Source organism: Sitophilus oryzae, unplaced genomic scaffold (assembly GCF_002938485.1).
Source record: "Sitophilus oryzae breed Bouriz unplaced genomic scaffold, Soryzae_2.0 scaffold_1494_pilon_pilon, whole genome shotgun sequence".
Taxonomy (NCBI): Eukaryota; Metazoa; Arthropoda; class Insecta; order Coleoptera; family Curculionidae; genus Sitophilus; species Sitophilus oryzae.
The window spans coordinates 4,591,303-4,609,764 of record NW_022146163.1 but is presented as its reverse complement, the minus strand read 5'-3'; the positions used below and the strand labels follow the sequence as shown (position 1 = coordinate 4,609,764).

The window sequence follows — 18,462 nt, the reverse complement described above, 5'->3', positions numbered from 1 at the left end:
ATAAAATATCATATTGAATATAATAATTTTTATTAATTATATAATTTTTAATAATAATAATATTTACCTCTTTGTACAATTATAAAATTATTAACAGAACTACTTTAATTACATTTTAATTATAGTCAAATTTATACTAATTACCTCCAGCTCCAGAAAATTTGCTGAACACAATATTCTGCAACTGCAAGAATGGTTGTGGTTCGCGATGTGGATGCAGGAAATCAGGGTTGCCGTGCTCTTTAGCTTGTAGCCAGTGTAATGGGCAAGCTTGTCTCAATGCTTCTAACCCTATCAGAGTGATGTCAATGAAGATGGTACATTTGACCCCGAAATCCTAAAAGACTTGGAGACAAATGTCGTTGAAGATGAAAATGAAGAATTTGAAATTCCACAACAACCAGACGACGATGACGAAGAAGAAGAAGAAAAATAAAAATCGTCGGATTTTTAAAACGGAAAAAGAACATTCTGAAGAAAAGAACATCGGATTCTTTTTATTTTTATTCAATTTTATGTCTTTTTTTATTTAATTATTATTAATTTTTATATATTAAATTTAATATTCAATTTTTATTATTTATATAATTTTTATTAATTATTTATTTTTATTTAATTTTTTATATATTCAAATCGTATTTTTTAATAGACATAAAAATTAAAAATGTATTTCTTGTCTTTTTATTTACTTAAAATGTAATTAGTATAAATCTAACTATAATTAAAATGTAATTAAAGTATTTCTGTTAATAATTTTCTAATTGTACAAAGAGGTAAGTGTTATTAAATCAAGATATACTTAATTTATGAAAAAAATTATATTCAATATGATCTTTTTTGAAAAAATGTTAATTATGTATAATTATATATTTTTCAATAATTAACGGACTTTATACGGCGTGTTTTTGACCGAGTCTACAGGTTGAACTTGAATGATACCGTACATAATGAAAGACTGCGCGCTCACCGCCCTCTATCTCAAAAACGGTTTGAGGTACCAAAAATTTTTTGAAACAAAAGTTGTAGAGAATCTTATCCTCTACAATATTCATAATAAATACAAATAGCGTAAATGTGAAAGGTAACGAGATATTTGCAAAAAATGCGCAAAATATCGATTTTTTGACCTTTGACCTCAGTTATCTACAAGTCGCGCACACGCTATCATATGTAGGTTTTGAGACATGTTTTAGTATGTTAAAATAAAGGTTTATACGAGTTTACAGCCGGTTATCTTGAATTCCGAGATTCCTACCCTATTTCGACTAAGATGACTGGACTATTAGGTAAGTATTTCAAATGACTGAACAGAATTTTTTGTCTTTAGATTAAACAAAAACGAGATAAACTATGATTTCGAAGCCAATTGGTGCTAAAAATGATCTCAAAGAGTTTCACTGGTCTCATTATTGCAAAAAAGTATTAACAATTGTTGTCTAATAAAACCATCAAATTTGCTGTAATGCATCAAAAACCTTAAAATTTGCGATGAATTGAAACTTTGACCTCAAACAACTATTAAACTATTAGGTTTCTCGAAAAATCATAAGAGACCTTTTTTGTTTAATTCTCTACGAAAATAAGTAAAAGGATCTTTTTTGTGACACACGACAGGCTAGCTATAAAATTCATAAAGTGCAGAACAAAATTTTTCCATGGTATTCTTATGGAAAATAGAAAAACATGATGTGGGCAGTCTTAATATTAATATTAAAGGCTCAAATTTTAACTGATATCGTTTTACGTCAAATTGAAACTTTTGAGTCTGTTTGCAAGAATTTTTTTTTGAATCACTCTAATATTTATTTTATAAATGTATTTACAATAGGTTTGTTCCAACATAGCATTCTCGGTAGGGTTACGCATATGCGCAGTAGAGAAACTGCGTTCCATCAACGAGATACTCGTTTAACGAACGATAACTTTTGCATTCCAACAAGAACTCTAATCGTTCATGAACCGTATTCGGAATGGTAATTTCGATACCAAGGATCAAAAGAACTGACCTGCGTATTAAGACGTGTGTGTCGGCTAATAATGGGGTTTCTTTTATTTTTTTGGTTATTTTCTGCTTTTAATTTGCTCGTTCCTCAATTTTTAATTGGTATTTATCATTTTTATACATATTTTAAATAAATATTTTTGTACTGAATATGATGAGTGACGAAGAGGACAGCGATATTGAGTATGTGGATACCACTGAAGATGATTTGAAACTTTTGTTAATTAAAGCAAGGTGATTTCGTATTAATTAAAAAATAAATAAATTCAATAATCCGTAAATAAATCCAATAAAATATAAAATTCGAAATTTATGTCGAAAATAAATCTTAACAATGTAAATACGGTTAAACAATGTAGAGTTTTAATAGTGTTATAGAAAGAAGCACAGTATCATAAATATAATTGCTTCGTATTATCCTTATAATAATAATTAATATATTTGTAGTATGCAATATACAATAATATGAAAAATACCATTTCAAAAACCTCTTAAAAATAACAGGTGATAGATATTTAACACAATATACATTTTAAAAGTCCTGTTTGAATTAGTATTAACTTACATTATAATTCATTAACCAACAAAGAAAATTTATTAAAATTCAACACACATAAGTATCTGATTAGACATTTTGAAGTTATCCATGCACCTCATTATAAGTAAGGGTAAGGGTAATTATTCTAAATTTAAAATGATACAATTTTAAAATGTGTTTTTCAACACCTGATACCATATATTAATTACACTATTCCCAAATCTTGTCCTATATTTTTAACTATCTGAATCTGTAAGGATTTTAAATATTATATATTTATAGGCTTTAATAATATCTCCTTTTTCAGTTTACCCAAGATGAGATAAGTAAACTAACTGATACAATTGAAGAATTACATTTAAATTTAGAGAGGACAAAAATTGCCCAAGAAGCAGAAGAGAGGGTAAGTTAAAAATATTTAAGATAAAACATTTAAAATCATTCAAATTACTATTATTTTGTCACTCTCATTAAAATTAATCAACATAAACAAAGAAACTGATTTTAAGAGAGTTATTTACTTGAATTATTTTAATTTAAGAGCCATCAAAATGAAATAGCGGAACTGAATAATACTATTCATAGTTTGGAATATGACATAAAAGACCTTCAGGAAAGATCGGATAGGGAAACAAAGGTAGATTAAAATTGTAATTAGGAGTTAATTTATTTCAATTTTTTTTTTGGAATTTTAGATATGCAAAATATGCCGAGGAAGATCGAAGGTGGGGTTCTTGGAAACGACAGAGGTAAGTTTAGTTTTATATCTCATTTATACAAAGTGCATTTTAAATACGTGTCCAGGGTGGTCGAAATTGGTCTGTTTTAACAGAGAAAACCTATTTCCTGACTAGATAGAGCAAAACCGACATAGATGTCATGGGGTCGATTTCTGAGACACGTTTAATGGCGTAAACCGCCTGTTGATATTTTCACTGCCAACTGAGATACGGGATCTTTTAGAATTTTTTTGCCATTTGGAAAATCGCCCATAACTTTTGTATTTCGCGGAATATGAAAATTGTGTAAAAACGTTCTTAAGGTACGTTTTTAAGCACAGTCCAGTGGCGTAGTCAGTTTTTTTCTATACATGCTTTTTCTATACTTTTTGTCAGTAATAATAAAAAATATAATTTTTTAAATGGAAATCATAGTTGGCTATGAACTTAAAAAAATGCTGGCGTTTAACCCTTTCCAACGATATAAAGTTATGTGTATTTATTTACTATTACCCTTGTTTATATATTAATAGTTAGTCAATGAGCCTGTATAAGTCGATGCTGCCAACTGGTGGCAGAAATTAAAACGTAAAAAGGGGCGGAGACTATTGAATTTGGCAAAGAAGTAGGGACTAGGAATTCTTCGAATTTAATTCTCGGTAAAGAATAAAAATATCTTATCTGATTCGAACCGAATTTATACCTCAAAGGACATGGATTTATATTTATTTTGATTTTCATGGCCACTTGTTGGATACTAAAGTATTATATTAGGTATATAAATACTTTATTTTTGATGGATAATTAAAGATTTTGATTTAGATGGATAATTAAAGAATATAATATGAAACTATACCTACCTAATGTCTGTAACTTTGTAAAAAGTGTAGCGGATTTAACATAATTTTTTTTTTTTTTTTTAACATGTACCTTAAAGATTTTATTTAGATTCTGCGTAAAATTCTATTACTTTTTTTTTAATGTATATTTCTTGTATAATGGTGTAACCTAAAACTAGTTTTTATAATATTTCAATTTGTTGATGAAGAAAAAAATATTAGATATTTATATGTAATATTTAAGGTAGAGCTACAGGGTGTTCAATATATATTTTTGAAATTCGACTACGTATTTAAAATAGAAAAATATCTGCAGATTCTTTCAATGACGCAGCCTATACTGAGTGTTTTTTCAAAAGCGGTTCACCTCTATAACTTTTTTATTTTTTCAGATAAAAAAATTAAATTCGGGGTTTACCAAATTCGGAATGTTAGTAGGTATATAACATAAATCGAGATTGATTCGTATTCCGTTAGTTTCGGTCACTTCCTGTTTCACCGGAAATGTATACGAGTACAACATTTGATTTTTAAATGGTACCCTCAGTATTTTTTATACTTTATTTGATAGAAAATGACATTCTGAATAGAATGACATATATCATATGTCAACTTTTGACATTTTCAATTAAAAAAAATAGCATTTTAAAATTCAATCTAGTGTCATGGCTGTGTTAAAACCATTAATTTTTAATCAAGGAGCTTCGGAAAAATTGATTTGATCGTCTAATATTTTTTGTGTCTTTTCCTTTTTGGTACCTGGTAAATAGGTAATTTGGTACCACACACTTCGTATATCGAGTCAAACTGTCGTTACCTTTACGACCGGTTACATGTTGTTTTTTATCATGGCACTCTAGATTGTAATTTAAAATACAATTTTTTAAGTAAATATGTCAAAAGTTGACATTAAATTATTCTATTCACAATGCCATATTCTGTCAAATAAAGTAAAAAAATACCGACGGTACCATTTAAAAACCAAGTTGTAGTCATTTCCGGTGAAACAAGAAATAACCGAAACTAATTGAATACGTCAATCAAGCCACTTTTGAAAAACACCCGGTATATTATATTTTTTTCTGATAGATTTTACAAAATTCTTCAATTTCTATTAATAATGTCATATAACTATATAAATTACTTTAATGCTTAATAATAAATAATTTTTGTTTTGTCATGGCAAAACTTGTTATAGTGTAAATGAAGTAAAAGAAGGATAAAAATTGAAAAATTCAGAACAGATTGCAAGCTGTATAGAGTATAGATGTACTAATATACTTTCTTAACAAATGTTGAAAGGTTTTGTAAATTCACTAGAAAAAATAATAAAATATAGGATCAGCCAAAAAAAACTGTTTGAACAAAGTGTAGCATCTAACTCCAAGTATTTTTACATATATCTTTTTCTTCACCTCTGTAAAACACTCCTACCAAATTTGTGTAGCCCAACTTCGGAAACAACTGACACTTATGTAACATAGGAATAATTTTTTTTTGCAAATACTAACGTTATTTATAAAAAAAAGTTACAAAATTGTAGGCAGAATCGAAAATAAAATAAAAGTTATAAATAAGAGTTTTGCATTAAAAAAACATGTTACATTATATCCGCCACATTTTTTGAAGCACCCATTATACTCAAAAATAATATTTGAACTGTGTCTCTTAAGATTCTCTTTTTTTTGAATTCCCAAAACAAACGAGATAATTAACTTTATTTATTTCCTGATATCTCATTTTATAATATTTCGGAAGAATCAATCAGGTATCTTATTTTTATAATTATTAGATTAGAAATAAATCGGATTTAAAGGATAAGGGATATGTAAGTGTATACCATACGATAAAAAAACACGGCGTCAGAGGTGGCTTAGAAATGAATATCGATGTCATATATTTGTACGTAAACAAATAGACGCCGTTTTTTTTCGCTCATACCGTATAAGAAAACAAATTTAATAAAACAAACGCATTTATTAATATATGTATATAGATTTACATGGTATGAAAAATTCGCATTATAATCTCTGAAGGTCCTACCATGGTCCCAACAATGGTTGGTTAAAGTGGCGAGTACGACCACTTATCAGTCACACCTATAATAATTTAATAAAATATACATATAATAAACAAACTTATTTCTTTTAGATTTTTTAAAAGCGAGTTATATGTGTTAAGTGGTTTTTGATTATTTTAGACTAAATTTTTTAGACATATGATTATTTTAAACCAAATTGTCTGCCCACTCAAACGTCTTTCAAAATTATAATGTAGGAAATTCTTAATATGTTTTAATTGGGAATACTTTTAGAAAGTTTCATTTTCACCAAACAAAACTACGTATGTAATCAACTATAATGCATGATATATACTGGTGGCGTCAAAACTAGATGTTGGGTTTTTCTCGATTATTTCAAAGAGAACTCCACATTTTATGACATAAACGTAGTTTTCTCCAACTTTGTTTTGAAAAATAATTTTTAAATCCAAATAATCGATATTTATACAGTAATGTCCTGTTTGAATACATAATTATTTTCAGCTGCAGCGATAAAATAAATAATATTTACTGATACGCTAAGTAAAAAAATAATTAGGAAATTATTTTAGACATCTAATTCTTAATTTTTGTCGCTGATAAATATGTAGATACATCACTTTTAACGACAAACCTACTAATAAAAATTGCGAAAAACAAATCATGTTTATTCTCAAAGAGACAATTATTGAGAACAATCCAATAACTATTAATCTGGGATATAGATCTTAACAAAACAAAAGTTGGATAAAAGATTTGTTGATTTATGATATAAAATACAGTGTTCCATTTGAAATAGCAAAGAAAAATATAATATATAGTTTTGACTCATCCTGTATATAATACAAAAAAAATAATATAAAGAAAATTTAATCATATAAATAATTTAGGAATTTAGCATATTTTTATATAATTATATGAAGAGAACATTACCTTAAATTAGTTCCAGTAAAAAACTTCCATATTACTTATTTTTAACTTAGAAAGGGCTTTAAATATATATTTTATTATATAAACAAAAAAATTTAATCCAAAAATGGTCAAAATGAACTCTATACGATTACGACATTATAGTATTTTCTGGAATGACAATTTTTTGACAAATTCACCAAGAAAAAATAAAAAATATAGCTTTTCTTTTGACAAACTATACAACTCTAAAGTAAATATGTATTTAAATCTACGAATCATCCTGTATATCTATAAAAATACCTCCCTGTCAAATTTACGCTACTTTTGCATGCAAGCATACCTATTTTACAAAAATATGATTTGAGTGAAAATATAAAATAGGAAATCTGATATGAAGCTTTATCTAAACACAGGGTTGAGTGTAGATAAACAATATTTTACGTTATTAATTAAGAAAAATTATAAAATACACAATATATCTGACAGTTCCAAAAAAGCAAAGTAAGAAATGAAACATAATTTATAGCATAAAATCAGTATTTTTTAAATTTTTAAGTCAACTGGCCATTATCGTTTAATCTATCTATCAATCTATCAAATTTAATGTTTATTATTAAACTTATCTCAGACTCTCTATGAGGTAAAACTCTAAGATAAAAACTCTAAAACCAAAGAGTGATTTAAAACAAATTTATATGAATTTAGAAATAAATATGAACAGTATTTACTCACCTGTAATACAGATGCTTTTGTTTAATTAAATATGTTTCAAAATATTATCCAGCAGGATACAAAATACACATTACACATCACGTAAACACAACACCTAAAACTCATAAAATAATAGTTTGTAATCCAAATATTCAAAAATACTGTTTCGTTTCTTCGTGGGGACGAAAAATTTATTTTTTTTTAATTATTTAGATATGCATTAAGGTATATTTTAACTCAAAAAAGCTTATAAATAATTATTTTTTAAGACATAACCTAAACGAAACGAAATCCGAAGTCGAGAAAGATAAACAAAACTGCCGAATTTAGAAACGAATATGACTTTTTTTCCTTTTTTCTTGTCACAGTTGAAACAAACAAGGATAGAGCTATTTTCGTAAAACATGCGTGAAACGATGCTAATAAGTGGCCCAATAGATGTGACCTCGCGCCCTTCCATTTTTGAACGATGGGCGGGTTTAACGGATTCCCCTCAAAGAAAATCGTAGGGGAATACAAAAATTCAGAACGGGCAAGGCGCCACCTAGAAGACGGGCTTGTACTAAGCCCTCATTGTACATCTATTTATACATAATCAAGGCTATTACCGAACTGTATTCCGGAAACTTCGGCAGTATATTCTACAGATAAAAATAAGTAACAAAGTACGTATAAATGTTTGTTTTAAAATCCATTTTTTCATTTTTATTTCGATTTTTTTCAAATAATTTCTGAAGTAACGGCAATATTTAGATGAAAATTGGTGTCTGGAAGTTTTTTGACATGAGAAATTTGAAGATTTTAATGTCAATATGACTATCCGTAGAGGGCGCCACCTACATGTGTTTTAACCGCTTTGAAGAGTAATAACTTTTTGTCCGCACCTGTATAAAACTACTGAGTGAAAAAATATACAGTTCCGTGATTTTTTACGTAAAAAATGTCTCTTGGTAAAAAATCGCAACTTTCACAAGATCTTTAGAATGGAAATAATCAATACATGTCATTATTGACAAAAAATAAACATGTTGAGTACATACATACTATTAGGAACTATTATTTTTTTTAAATTAATCATAATTTTTTCTTCGAAAAATTGTGATAAAACAGTTTCTAGTAAATTTTTGGCACAAAAACATTTCAAATTTATGATTTCAGTCTAATAACTATTTAGAATTTAGAATAAGTGGGAGGGGGGTTAATCTCCGCGACCTTAGAGATCTATTGTGTCCCCCTTTCTTGAGTTATAACTCATCATACAGTCCCAGGACTTGCTACGGAGACCCGTGTCCCTCACAGTCGAGGAGCTACGACACAGGCCGGGTAGACGAAACGGTAGCTTGTGTCGCCTGTTGGGTTTAGAGGTAGGAGGTAGGCTCCCGACCCTTGGAGGAGGTAGTAGCTTGTATGCCACTTGCGGAGGATGGTCTCACGCAAGTGTCAGCCACCTCTCCTGTAGTTCTCTTTGGGTTTGGCCCCTTGGAACTTTCATTGTTATGGTGGGTTCATACAGCCAAATAAAATAAAATAAGAATAAAATAAAATAAGGAATTCTTATTTGTGTGCGTTCATACAGTCAAATAAAATAAAATAAGAAATATATATTTGCTCATGCGCAGTACGATGAGGCTGGATAAAAGTTAACTTTTACGATTGTTTATAGTAATTTTACTATTTATAGTATATTTATTTATTCGTTGCCTACCATATTATACATTTTACTTATGTGAAATTATAAAATAAATTAAATCCAAACTGAAAATATTTGTAGGTTAGAATTAAGCGTGCGCAAAGCCGTTTTCACATAAAATAAAACAAGAAGTTAAAAGATAAAGACTTCTTATTTTATTTGTTATTTTATTTGGCTGTATGAACGCATGTACGGTATCCCATATAACCAACTTTCTTATTTTATTTTATTTTATTCTTATTTTATTTTATTTGGCTGTATGAACCCACCATTACTGTTCCCAGTGTCGCTAGGGGGTTTCCACACAGCTTTACCGGTGATGTTTTTATTACTATTATTACCAGATCTCATAGTGTTCCTATGAGTCGCTAGGGACAGTCGGTCCACTTCTACAGAGCCCCGCATGTAGAAGTAAGGGGTAAAATACAATGGGGTGCCTCTCGGTGCCCCAAGGTTGAGGCTGTCCGTAGCCCCGCCCGGTATCGTTATATGTCTTGGTGCAATTCCCTAGCAACGACACTACAGTCAGGGACAAGACGATGAGTGAGATGCTTCTTAGAACAAGCCAAGTGCTCGGGGGGATTCCCCCCAGCACCTGACCAGGAGCTTCCCCACCAACGACAAGGTCTTGCATCTCCTAGGGGAAATAATAACTATTTAGTCAGCATGTTTAATTTATGTCAATGATGACAGGTATTGACAATTTAGATCTCAAATATATCGAGAACCATTACTCGGTAACGAATTTTCCCAAGGTACCTTTTTTATGTAAAAAACGTCGTAAATGTATATTTTTTACTCAGCAGTTTTATACAGGTACGCACGAAAAGTTAGTACTCTTCAAACCAGTTAAAAATGTGTAAGTGGCGCCCTCTACAAGTAGGAGTCATATTGACATCAAACTCGAATTTCTCATGCCAAAAAACTGCCAGACACAAATTTTCATCCAAATATTGACGTTACTTCAGAAATTATTTGGAAAAAGTCGAAATATAAATGAAATTTCTACACCCTGTATCTCCGAAACTAAGCATTTTAGGACATACATTTATAAGAACTATTTTACTTATTTTTATCTGCAGAATATGCTGCCGAAGTTTCCGGAATACAGTTCCGACCACCCTGTATACTACTCCTAAAAATATTTGCACTTATTTAAGACTCACCCTGTATATACATTTCTATTATTCTTTTAATTTCGAAAATTGTAAATATCAAAGTCGTTAGAAATTTGTTTTTTTTTCACATCGTACATGTTTAGGTTCTTTCATCACCATATCATTGATTACAACATTCTTCTAATATTCCCATCAGAGCATCCTGTATTAATCTAAAAATACCACGAGATTCGTTCCCATTTTAACACAAATAAAAAGGCAGCCTTAGATGCCACAATGAGGCGCCCGCTTCTCTAAAAATAGATTCTCTTTCATTTCTTTTCTCTTTCAGGTGCAAGTCAGTTTGGGGACTAAAGAATCCGAAATACGCAAGGTACATATATCGTAAAACGTTTTTAAAAGATGTCCGTTCACGAAAGAAGGATTAATGTGACACTTTGAATTATTACAGGCTTTAGATGAAGTGAATCATTTAAAATCAAACATGAGGGTTGAGATCGAGAGAAAAGACGACGAGATAAAGTTGTTAAGGTCTAAAGTGAACGAACTGGAGTTGGCGTTAAGGTCTTGCGAAGAGCGAGCTACCAACCTTCAAGAAGCGGTAAAATTTTTCGTTTATTTTGTTTTTGATCGCTATTTTTATTAGCTTTTCGCTTTTTTACTTTACGAATAGTTATTGTTAATTTTTTACATACGCAGGTTACACTTTATTCGAATTCTATAAATATACTGGAGTCTGCGGAAAAGCAAGCTAACGTTCAGGTGAGTAAAACAAATTGTTTTTACATACAATTCTGAATGATTTAGGCACAGCCTTTTCATTAGGCAGCCAGTCGATTTCGCTAGTTAATATACCGGGTGCTTCTCAGAAGTGGCTCACTCCTATAATTTTTTTATTTTTTCAGATAAAAAACGAGATTTGGTATGTTAATACATGACTTAAATTAGGATTTATTATTCAATTGTTTTTGACCACTTCCTGTTTCACCGGAAATGACTACAACTTTTGATTTCTAAATGGCACCCTTGGTATTTTTTTACTTTATTCGATAGAAAATGACATTCTGAATAGAATGACATATCATATGTCAACTTTTGACATTCTTGCTTAATAAAAAATCGTATTTTAAAATTCAATCTAGAGTGCCATGGCTATGTTAAAAACACTAATTCTTAATCAAGGAGCCTTGGAAAAATAGATTTGATCGTCTAATGTTTTTAATGTCTTGTCCTGGCCAGTTAGAAAATGCTCAAATCGTATTTTTAATCATATCTCAATTTTTTCAAATGGAACGATGGTGGCTCATTAGCATATTTGGAAAAAGCATTTTTTACGAATAATTTGATACCACACACTTGGTATTTCGAGTCAAATTTTCGTTACGAACCGCAAGTTATAATTTGAAATAAACCATATTCGAAAATGTCAAAAGTTGACATATGATATATCGTTCTATTCAGAGTGTCATTTTCTATCGAATAAAGTAACAAAATACCGAGGGTGCCATTTAAAAATCAAAAGTTGTAGTCATTTCCGGTGAAACAGGAAGTGAGCGAAAACAATTGAATATGTCAATCAATACTAATTTATGGCATATACTAATATACCAAATCTCGATTTTTTATCTGGAAAAATAGAAAAGTTATAGGTATGAGCCATTTTTGAGATGCACCCGGTATAACACATCGTCAAAAATATTTAATGAATTGTGTGAAAAAACTATGTCGTATTGCTAATTAGAGTATATTTGTTTTTAGATTCAACAACAAAAAGTGACTATAACAAACCTTCAACAAGCATTGGTAGCGGCAAAACATGAATTGGAAGAAATAACTAAAAAATACCAGGACAACGTGAGTGGGAAGAGTTGGACTGCATGGCTTGGTCTTTCTTCTGCAGACGTAGCCAATAACAATAACCCAAGTAAAATCCTAAATTCCAGTAGTAACCAATCTGTGCATGAGATTTAGATAGTAGTTTGTGTATTTTTACTAAGTTCTAATTAGAATATAATATATATATTTCCTGTATATACAGGGTGCCTTTTTCAGAGTGAGAAAACTTTCAAAATTTAGAACAACTTTGTAGGGTTATACCGGAAGTAGACAACCATTTTTGTTGAAAAATAGTGGTTCTATTTAACTATTAATCTGGTAATTTAAAAGGTTTATTTTAGCTTTTTAACTCTGTATATTTTGGTTATTTTTTTCTTTGAATTCAAACATTCTACCTGTTCTTAAGAGGGGCATCTATTCATTGCATAATAATAATATATCCCTATTTATTTTCTGTTTTTTGGTATTCTTTAACTTTTATTTAGAGAGTAAAATTGCAAATTATTTTCAACTTTATTATTCGTGACTTTATGCTTCTAATTAGATATATTCGTAGTTATTTTTAAAGGTGCAGCTTATTTTATGCTTCCAATACTTAATGTGACAATAATTCATTTGTCAGTATGTTCGAATTCTATTAACTCAATCTATATTATATCTAATAAAATATACATAATAGTTTTCCTTAGAGTTCAATATTTGTGGTGATTGAAAAACAAAATGTCTTCATCATCATAATTCTCAGCTTATTCAACCATTTCCAATTATGGTTTAGCCTCCGTTACATATTTAAATACTCTGTAGTTGGGTCCACTGTTGTCTATTGTTGGCTATGCGGGCCCAAGTTATCCCTGCTTACTTCATGGTACATGGTAACTTTCTATCATGGTTCCATCTCAGGTTTGGTCTTCCTCTAGGTCTCTTAATTCCTCGTGGGTACCATGCTATAATTTTTGTGGTCCATCTGTTGTCCGCTCTTCTTGCCAGGTGTCCTGCCCATTGCCATTTGAGGGATTTTACTCTCTGAATGACATTCTTCTACTATTTCCAGTGTCGTGTTATTTATTAGAATGTCCTTTCTTTCCTCTAGTTCGTTATACCACAGATTAAGTATACTATATGTATACAGATAAAAATCTTATCCCTATTTCGTGGTACGAAAATTGTTTTTTATGAAGATGTGCAAACGAGTAAAATTTCCTGTGCGCAAAAATAAACTCGCGTAAAATAACAATAAACAGCGTAATAGAGAGATATCGCGAAACCGAATAGCGTGCATGGACGTTAATAAGGCCAGGTGTTATTTCTTTGTTTTTACGTGAGGTGGTATTAACTCTCTTCATTTATAGTTATCGGATCAGAAAGAATTCTGTTCGCGTCGCGTCCGCTATTTAAACTTAACCTAACTTTGAATTTAAAACTTTGAAATTGTTTTGTTTACTAGGTATTTTAAAACTAAAGGGCTAAAGTGCTTATTTCCAGTGCTTTATTGTTCAACGTCTGCCAATGGGTTTAGAGCAACAAGCAACAAATCCTCTTAGAAGCGCTAAGTCGTCATCTGCTGTAAACCTAAGCCTCTTTATAGGTTCTTTAATATTGGAAGAGGTGGAATCCATATTTTGGGTCATATTTATTCAATTAAAACTAATCCCAGCTACTTAAATATCAAATTACCTAATAAAACTAAAGTAATAATTCAAAACAATTCAAACATAACCTAAAATAAAAGATCTCGCCGGTCGGCCCTGGTTATCAAATACCCGCACATGCCCATTTAAGCAATTTTTAAACGTTATTTAGAAATAGCGCTTGGTGTAATTGATCCGCAAATTACGTCAGGCGGTAACGTTATTAGCGGGCGTTGCGTTAAAAATTGACTCGCGCATATCGTAACCATGATAAGGTACGCGTAAATACTGCATGACGCTATTCGGTTTTGCGATATCTCTCTAATAACTGTGCCGGTCAGGCGCTAAGCACAATTTTAGAGGCCATAAGTGGGCGTGCTATGTGCGCAAACTAGTAACCTAACTAGTGTCCGATTCCGAAAATTGGAACCACGAAAAACAATAAAGAAAAAACAAAGATTATAATCTGTGTAATCTGTGGTTATACATTACTTCAGTTTTTGCTAGATTCATTTCGAGACCCACTTTATTGCTGGCTGCATTTAGTTCACTAATTTGTGCTTGTAGTTCTCCAGGACTATTGAAAATTAGGACTATGTCATCAACGAGTCTTAGATGGTTAAGATATTCTCTATCTATTTTTAATCCTTTGTTAGTCCAGTCCAGTTGACGGAAGATTTCCTTCTAATGTTGCTGTAAACAGCTTTGGGGATAACGCGTCTCCCTGTTGTACTCCTTTGCCAAAACAAAACAACATTTATTAGAAGAATATTTTAAATATGTTTCATCCAATAGAAAGTGTTATTATTTATTACAGTACAATAATTAATTGAAATATTTTAAAACTTATACTTACATTTTTTAATATATTTTTTGGCCTGTTCCACTACGACTATTACGGATCTTTTGTGGCCACCTATATTTGTTTCCTATCTATAGACTACATTCTCCATTCGTATGTTTTCAAAAAGCCTAATAACTTGGAGATCGATCCTTCCATAGAACTCTTTGTGATATCTAGTACAATGAATCGTACATTTGCCAGTCTATTGAACTGACATAGAATGTATTCTGCCGTTTCTTCTTCAGATTGGCAAAATCTGCACATTGCTTTTTCTGTCAGACCTAGCAGCTTTAATTGCCAACTGAGATTGCAATGCCCTGTTAGAAACACTCACTACACTTTTGCCCGCTTCTCAGGTCTCCTCTAAATTTTGGTCAGTGTTCTACTATGGAATGTTTAGCCTTCCTCTGTCCTGGTGATTTTTTATCATTGTACAGATTTGTTGGTCTCCACCACTATTTTTTGGCCATATTTATAATTGCTTTTGCAACGCTGCAGAAGGGTTTTGAACTTATAAATAGCATTGATGAGGCTTTGCGACCACTGTGCCTATAACGTTGCTACTAGAGCATACACACAATCCCATACTGGTCTTGAAGTGACCTCTACAGAATAGTGCCTTAAGCGCTGCTTTACTATCTGTGAAGATGGTAACCGAACGGTGCATTCTTTCCTGCCTTATTATCTCTTATAGATTGCCATTATTTCCATCTAGAAAATTGTGACTCCTTAAATGGATTTACAGGAAATGCTATCCCTTTTTAGCCTTACTGTTCCAGCTCTTATACCCACTGACTTTCGTGAGACATCAGTATACAGGGTTGCCTTAGCTTAAATTTGTACAAAATATATCCAGTCTTCCCTACTTGGTATAGTTATTTATAAATTTGTTGTTGCACCTTGTGGCTGTTGCCCGATTAACTTCTGATTTTCAGCTCTATACATTACTTAACTCATTTAAAGTAATAATATTTTAATAATTACTGTGTTAATGTTTATTAAAACTCTCTATGGGGGGGGGGTTAAGTATCTAACACACTTCATTCCAGTATTATTAATAAATCTGTTATATGTGCTATATTAAAGATTATTTAATTTATATATTTTTACTCACAAACTTTTACAATTATGCTGTTTAAAGGTGCGTATTCATTATCCGAACGAACGAACGAACGAATGAAAGTGCGGTATATTTAGACGGGGACCGAACGCATGCGGCCGTTCGTTCGGTCGTGCGCTCGACCATCCGCTTCGAGTCGGTACACCAAAGGCGTTCGCCTGCGTGCGCTTTCAGATTTAAGGTGCGTATTCATTATCCGAACGAACGAACGAACGAACGAACGAATGAAAATGCGGTATATTTAGACGGGGACCGAACGCATGCGGCCGTTCGTTCGTTCGTGCGCTCGACCATCCGCTTCGAGTCGGTACATCAAAGGCGTTTAGACGTCATGGTACAAAGAATACAAGGTATGATCGATAGCGGCTCCAATTTCGTTCAGTTCGCGCATACCACCTGTGACGTCACTAGGAAAATAATGAATAAATAAAAAATTGACAGGAGAAAAAATTGACAAAAAGAAAGTTGACAGGAGATCTGCATTTTTGAGGTTATGGTTAAGAATTGTTTATTTTTAAGACTTTTTAGTTCGTTTAATTTAATAATTACTAAAACCAGCAGATCCAAAAATATATTTAAAAATAATAATTATCTATTAACATGGATTTGGACGATAATAGGTAAAAATACTAAATTTATTTCTATATTCGGTATAAAATTGTTTATTAGGTTTTAGTTTGCGATGTTTATGGTAAATAATTTTCATTTATTGCCTCTGAATTCACATGAGGACAGAGATGAGGATATCTATGGAAAAGTAACCACAAGAGGAATTGTTACATCATTTAAAAAATGTTGGGAAGTTTATTGTTTCCCATCGAAAAGTAGAAAATGCCAATGCAGATGAACGTATTGTAATTGTGATAGAAGTAATTCCAAGGGTGAAGTTTATTATAATTAGTGGAAGTAATACCAAGGGTGAAGTTTATTATAATTAGTGAGCTGTGCTTCTTTTTATACGTAGATGTTTCTGGTTTTGAGAATAAATCGGTTGAACCACACCCAAAATTTAAAGGAAGTATTTGCATACACAGAATATGCCCATCAAGGGTTATATAGCTCAAATTTCCTTTAATGGTAGGCAATTATTCAATGCAAATTAACTTTTTAAGCGACTGAAATATTAAATAGTTTACAATATGGTATATCACTAAAAATATATTACTTTTAGGTACAATTAGGGCCCGATACATTTCAAAAAGTAGAATATTATTTTATATTAAATGAGGTATTGTACTAACAATCAATTTATATTAATAACGGAGATTAAAAAAACAGAATAAATAGTTCTTTTTCTTATACTACAAAAATAAACTATAGAATACAACAGTATTTAAAAAAAATAAAAAGTGATGTTCCGCCCGAGATTCGAACTCCGGTCTCTCGCTTCCTAGCCCGACTCCTTATGCACTGCTCCATAGTAACTTGCTTAGCGATAATTCAATGACGGTATATAAACAAAAAAAAAACAGGTTTATAACAATATCTTGACGATTTGAACTGGCGCGCGAATGAAGAAATGCGTGCGGTCTTCTCGTGCGGTCCTATCGTGCGGTCCCCGTCCATACCACTAGCGTACGTTCGTTCGTTCGTTCGTGCGGATAATGAATACGCACCTTAATAAGTTCCTACAGAAGCTTCAGTACTTATTTTTATATTACACATATTTACACATATAAAATTAAGTATTTAGTAAATTCCATACTCGTATATTAGTTCCAGTGTTTTGCAATACAAAAGAGGTTTTTTAGTCATTAACAATAAGCTTTAATAATTAAATTAATATAATTATATAAAACAACTTAATATAATCATATAGGACAAAATACCAGGAATTTCAAATTTAAGTAATTACTGTTTTATGTAGTGTTGGGAATAATCGGATGATTTCAATCCTCGAGGATTCCTATAATCGGATGGTCATCCGATGAATCTTCGGTCAAAAAATGTTCTTTGTTTACACATTATACAACTCGAACTATTCGGCCTGTATAACTAAGACCTGTATAATATCTAGCTGAATCGATAACCGAATAATGCTCAGTACGTTTTGCTTGCTGTTTTTAAATAGCTTGTTTAATAATTTTTCTTGACCAGCTCACGTGTTCGAAAAGAAACAGACTTGCTTCCAAAAATGTTGACAAAATTATTTTCTTGAATTCTGTTCTATGAAGTAAATAAATACATATTTTTGTATAAATAAATATACAATACGTTTACCTATGTTATAAATAAATACTTAAAGTGCCTATTCTTATTTTTTTACAATTTTGTACTTAAAAAAATAGTAATGTGCTGTGTTCAAAAAAGCAGGTCTACCAAAAATAGGTTTGCATACTGATGGTTATACTACTTGGAAAAGTAGTATAACCACCATATAAAAGCCGGGACCCCATTAGCCAACACCCGACGCGATGCCACGCTATCCCACGTGTTGCGACGTGGGAATGGGGTACACATTTGG

At 31.1% G+C, this 18,462-nt stretch overlaps 1 protein-coding gene across 9 annotated transcripts in view; it reads left to right on the top strand.

Annotated features, from left to right (window-relative positions):
- Window positions 1-18,462, top strand: part of LOC115877536 (myosin-11-like) — a 100,638-nt gene that overhangs the window by 33,539 nt on the left and 48,637 nt on the right. For 8 of the 9 annotated variants that reach the window (XM_030893765.1, XM_030893768.1, XM_030893764.1 and 5 more), the window contains 7 exons: window positions 2,848-2,943; window positions 3,082-3,177; window positions 3,236-3,289; window positions 10,902-10,943; window positions 11,022-11,171; window positions 11,270-11,332; window positions 12,329-12,424. In XM_030893765.1, the coding sequence (XP_030749625.1) occupies window positions 2,848-2,943; window positions 3,082-3,177; window positions 3,236-3,289; window positions 10,902-10,943; window positions 11,022-11,171; window positions 11,270-11,332; window positions 12,329-12,424 (597 nt within the window). The remainder of the gene's footprint in view (window positions 1-2,847; window positions 2,944-3,081; window positions 3,178-3,235; window positions 3,290-10,901; window positions 10,944-11,021; window positions 11,172-11,269; window positions 11,333-12,328; window positions 12,425-18,462) is intronic. The other variant, XM_030893771.1, reaches the window with a different exon arrangement.